At 44.5% G+C, this 5,466-nt stretch overlaps 1 protein-coding gene across 1 annotated transcript; it reads right to left on the minus strand.

The window, feature by feature from the left end:
- Positions 1-326: 326 nt before the first annotated feature.
- On the minus strand, positions 327-806 carry LOC141249746 (uncharacterized). Its single transcript, XM_073669788.1, has one exon. It carries the CDS (start codon positions 804-806, stop codon positions 327-329), a length of 480 nt encoding a protein of 159 aa, XP_073525889.1.
- Between the last annotated feature and the right edge of the window lie 4,660 nt (positions 807-5,466).

The raw sequence follows: 5,466 nt of genomic DNA on the forward strand, positions 1-5,466 counted from the left end.
AAGGAGCACTGAATTTATACAAGATCAAGGGAGAAGGCTTACGTGCAAGGAGATGCTTAATGAAAGGGGGTCAATCCCAAGTGAAGTCTTAGCTTGATGAACGGTTCCTTGTTCAAGGCCTTGGTGAAAATGTCTGCTATTTGATCCTCAGTTCTACAATGGGTGAGCTCGATGTGCTTCTTCTCCACATTATCTCGAAGGAAGCGATGATGCACGTCAATGTGCTTGGTTCGAGAGTGGTGCACGAGATTCTTTGAGATGTTGATCGCGCTTGTGTTGTCACACCTTATTTTAATCGAGCCCATCGTGATTCCGAAGTCAGTGAGTTATTGCTTGAGCCATAGGAGTTGAGCACAACAAGAAGCGGCTGCTATGTATTCAGCCTCGGTGGTGGACACAACTACTGAGTTCTGTTTGCGAGAGCCCCATGAAACGAGACAAGGGCCTAGAAATTGTGCCATACCTGAGGTGCTCTTTCGATCAAATAGATATCCTGCATAGTCAGCATCTGTGTATCCAACAAGGATAAAATCGCAGTTCTTAGGGTACCATAAACAAAGATTATCAGTTCCTTTTAGATAACGAAGGATACGCTTGATGATGGCGACGTGCGACTCCCTTGGATCAGATTGGAAACGTGCACACAAGCTCACTGCAAAAACAATATCGGGCCTAGAGGTAGTTAAGTACATTAAAGACCCTACCATACCTCTATAGAGTGTTTCATTCGCCTTGGGGCCGTTAAGGTCTGCGTCTAACTTAGTGCATATGGACACTGGAGTGTGAAGGGGCTTGCTATTGTCCATTCCAAACTTCTTTATGATCTACCTTAGATACTTTTTGTTGATGAATTTGAATGCCTTCAGCCTTTTACACCACTTGCAGTCCAAGGAAGAAGTTGAGTTCCCCTATCATGCTCATGTTGAACTTGCTACTCATCACGTCTTAGAATTTCTCTACAAGCGACATGTTAGTTGAACCAAAAATACTATCATCAACATATACCTGAACCACTAGGATGTCGCCTTCATGTTCCTGGATGAAGAGCATCTTGTCGATTGTTCCCCTCTTGTAGTTGTTGGCTAGGAGGTACTCAGAGAGGCACTCATACCATGCCCTTGGTGCTTGCTTTAGCCCATAGAGGGCCTTGTCCAGGAAATAGACGTGCTCAGGGTGATTCGAGTCTTCAAGGCCTGGGGGCTGCTTCACGTATACTTCTTCATTGAGCACACAATTGAGAAAAGTCGTCTTCACATCCATTTGAGAGAGCTTGAAGCCCATGTGTGAAGCAAAGGCAATAAGAAGTCGAATGACCTCTAATCTGGCAACTGGGGCGTAGGTCTCATCATAATCGATCCCTTCTTGTTGGTTGTACCCTTGTGCTACCAGACGTGCTTTGTTTCTGACCACATCTCCTAAATCATCGATCTTGTTACGAAAGACCCAACGAGTGCCTATGATGGTGCGATTGGAGGGCCTAGGTACAAGGCGCCAGACTTTGTTTCGCTCGAATTCATGAAGCTCTTTTTGCATGGCAGCCACCCAATCTGGATCGAGGATGGCTTCTTTGATATTCTTAGGCTCAGTGAGAGAGACGAAGGTGTTGAAGCCACAAAGGCTGGTTTCCTCAGTTGCTTCATCAAGTGCTTCAACAATTGTCTCTGGAGGAGCTAGTCGAGCTACACGAGAGTGAGTGTGAATCCCAGAGTGGACTGGGGTGAGCATGTTCGTTGGAGGATGAGCACTTTGTTGTTGAAAAGCTCTAGTGAGAGGCTCTGTGTTCTGATCGATGTCTGAGGTAGAAGGCCCTTCGTTATCACTGTCTGAGTCAGGGCCTGAGGGAACTGAGGCTATATATGGAGGGGTGAGTGGGTTTAACTCTTTCTGAGGAGGTGCTTGATTGATGTCTGAAGGGGCTTCAAAGGAGGCCACTTCTGGGAATGGATCGGAAGTTTTTGTCGAGGAAGTGAGAAAGGCGCTTTCATCAAACACTATGTGTATGCTATCCTCGAAGGTTCTTGTTCTTTGGTTGAATACCTTGTACGCTTTGCTTGTTGGGACATAGCCAAGGAATATAGCTTCATCACTTCGTGCATCAAACTTGCCTAAATTATCTTTCTCATTGTTCAGCACGTAGCACTTGCATCCAAATACCCTAAAATGAGATATGCTTGGTGGATATCCCTTGATCAGCTTGTAGGGAGTCTTGCGTGGAGAAGGGCGTAGAAGATCTTTGTTGGTGATGTAGCATGCAGTGTTCACCGCTTCAGCCCATAGAGAGGGAGTGACACCACTTTGAAGAAGCATGATGCGCGCCATCTCTACTAGAGTTCGATTCTTTCTTTCAACCACTCTGTTCTGTTGTGGTGTCCTAGGAGCTGAGAAGTTGTGAGCAATTCCTCTTTCAACGCAGTAGCTCAGCATCTATCCATTCTCAAATTCAGTTCCATGATCAGATCTTATAGAGTGTACCTTCAGAGATAGAGAATTCTCAAGTAGGGCGACCAGCTCTATGAAGCGCGAGGAGGCTTGATCCTTGGAGCGCAGAAATAAGGTCCACGTGAACCTGGAGTAATCATCAACGATCACAAATATATAGCGTGCTCCACCAGGACTTTGAACACGCATTGGGCCACAGAGGTCCATGTGAAGAAGCTCAAGGGGCTTCTTTGTTGTGAAGTTCTGCTTGGCTTTGAATGAGGTTTGGACTTGTTTCCCTTTAACACAATTAGCAAAGTATGTCAAGTTGTCTATCTTGATGAGAGGTAGACCACGAACTAGCTCCTTTGCACGCAACTTATGTAGAAGGTGAAGATTTACGTGCCCTAGTCGTTGATGCCATAATTCTGTTTGATCTTCAATAGTAGCGAGACAGAGGTGACCTTTTGGGATGAAGCTAGGGTCGAAGATGTAAGTGTTGTTGACTCGCTTCCCCCCTTAGGATGATCTCCCCAATGTCATTTCTCACAAGGCACTTTGAGGTAGTGAAGGTCACTTTGTTTGGTCCCTCGTCACAGAGTTGAGATACGCTTAAGAGGTTGTAGCGAAGGCTCTCCACAAAATTCACCATCTGGATCCCTATCTTGTCATTTAGATGTACCTTCCCCTGTCCAGTGATTTCTCTAGCTCTCTTGTCTCCAAACAATACGCTTCCACCGTCATATACTTGAAAACTTTGTAATCTTTCCTTGTCTCCAGTCATGTGACATGAGCAGCCACTGTCTATGTACCATTTGCTCTCGCTGCTCAAGTTTTCCTGTAAATAAGCAATCAAACTTTTGGAACCCATTGAAGCTCAGCTTTTCTGGGTGGATTAGTTTTCTGGTTAGTATAAGGAGAAGTACGACGATCGATCCTTTGGCCTTTAGATGAAGAGGCATTTGCTAGGTAAGAAGCTTCATTCAAGCTACTCACTTCGCATGTAGCGCGAGTGGGTGACTTGTATGCCTTTTTACTTAGCACTTGCTTCTTCTTGCAAGAGTGTATAGTGTGACCATTGTTACCACAGAACCTGCACCATTCGTTGTACTTCACATAACCATATTTGCCCTTTCCAGGTCTAAAGGGATTCCTATCCTTAAACTTAGGATCTATTGTGTTTGTGGCATTCCCTTGGGCTTGGCTCACATACATCTTATGAGCCCTTTCCCTATGAAACCAATGATTGTCATTCCGTATCGGTTGTTAGTTCCTTAACCTTTTTCTCTAAGAATTCATTCTTGCTTCTACATATTTGAAGGGCCTTGTCTAAGGTTTCAACTTTTTCACTTAATTCTCTGGTGAGCGTTTCACTAGCACTTGAGCACTTGGAAGAGTCTACGTCATATCCTAATCCAGGTCTAGCTTTTACAAAGACAGTTTGATTCACGGTTTTCTCATTAACAGATTTAGTTAATTCGGTGATCTTAGTGAGAATTAGTCCTAGGTCGCTTTCTACCTTGAGTTTTAGGTCCTTTAACGATCCCCCTTGAGGTTGCTTACCATTGCAGCCCTCGCAGGATTTCGTTATTAGACTCAGTTCCCTAGATTTTACTAAGGCCTTCTCTTTCTCAGCTAGCCTAGTGGATAGGTCAAGACATTCACTACGTAGTTCAGTAACTTTCTCTTCATATTCAGTGACTTGAGATTCTAGGGCTTCAGTGTCCTCTAATAGCCCCTTAATCATATTAATAAGGTATTTCTTTTCAGGCATATTCAAGCGATTAGGAAAGGAGTCGGGGGTTTTTACCTCAGAGGTGAGAGCCTCTGCATTGGCCATGAGACATTTGCTTTGGAATCCTTCGTGAAGGTCAACTTCATCTTCTTCTTATCCCCAAGATGAGAAAAGCGCCTTCTTCTCAGTGGCCTCTACCTTTGGGTTAGTGCACGTCTTGGCGAGATGGCCCTTCTCTTGGAAGTTATAGCATGTATACTCCTTGAGATCGCGCTTGGCTGAGGATGATGCTTCACCTGGTCCAGCTCTCTTCTTGAACCATTTCTTGACCATCTTAGTCATAAGGGAAACTTTTGTATCATCGTCCTCGTCTTCTTCACCGTCATCGATGTCCATCTTTTCAAGCACCTTCGTGAGCTTCAACGTTGTTTTAGTGGCTTCTCTTATCTTGAGTCCGTTTAGCGAATCAGCGTTCTCTTGGTCAAAGAACTTGCCAATATGTCTACGACTGAAAGCTTCTTGCAATCTGGCGACATGAGTGCGATTCTTCGAGTGAGCTCGAATTTGTTGCTCATAGCGTAGATGACATCCAGTGTCTGCTCAGGGGCTGGAATGGTTACACCAGAGGCCGTTAGCTTGTTGACCATAATGGTGAAGCGTGATTGGCAGGCAGACACGCTTTTCCCAGGGAGTTGTTTGAAGGATTGAAACTCCCTTTGAAGCGTGAATTTTCTAGTGTCCTTCTGATCTTCGCTTCCTCTGTGTATGGAGATGATAGCTTCCCACATATCTTTGGCAGTTGAAATGTCAATGACCTTGTCAATGTCCGTGCGAGAGAGTCCACACAGAATCAGTTGTCGAGCTTTTGAATTCTTCTCCATCTTGGCGTAGTGCTCTGGTTTCCAATCCTCTCTATCCTTCAGTTCTGGAAGCTCTTCGTCGCCAATTTCAATGATCTTCCAGCATTGGTAGTCTTGGGTTTGGATGAACGTTGTGTGAACTCCCATCCACCAATCAAGCTCTCCTTCTCAAAGCTGGTGAGGTTTGTTGAGGGACATGCCTAGGTTGAACTCAGAGTTCTTCATTGTCGTAGTGTAATTGGATCCTGCTCTGATACCAATTGTGGATCGTGAAGTACTTAGTCTAACTAAAGATCAAATCTTTATGCGGAATATAGACTAAGAACAAGTAAACACTTTCAATTCCAAAACGTTGGTTGTATTTGATTTCTCTTGAGACTTACAACAACTAGGCGAACACACAGTTCTTAGTTTCTCTCAACTCTCCTAGCTATTGCCTAAGCTCTAAATCAA

The sequence above is a fragment of the Phyllobates terribilis genome, unplaced genomic scaffold, assembly GCF_046119375.1.
Source record: "Phyllobates terribilis strain yellow unplaced genomic scaffold, ASM4611937v1 Scaffold_5084__1_contigs__length_54514, whole genome shotgun sequence".
In the NCBI taxonomy this organism is placed as follows: Eukaryota; Metazoa; Chordata; class Amphibia; order Anura; family Dendrobatidae; genus Phyllobates; species Phyllobates terribilis.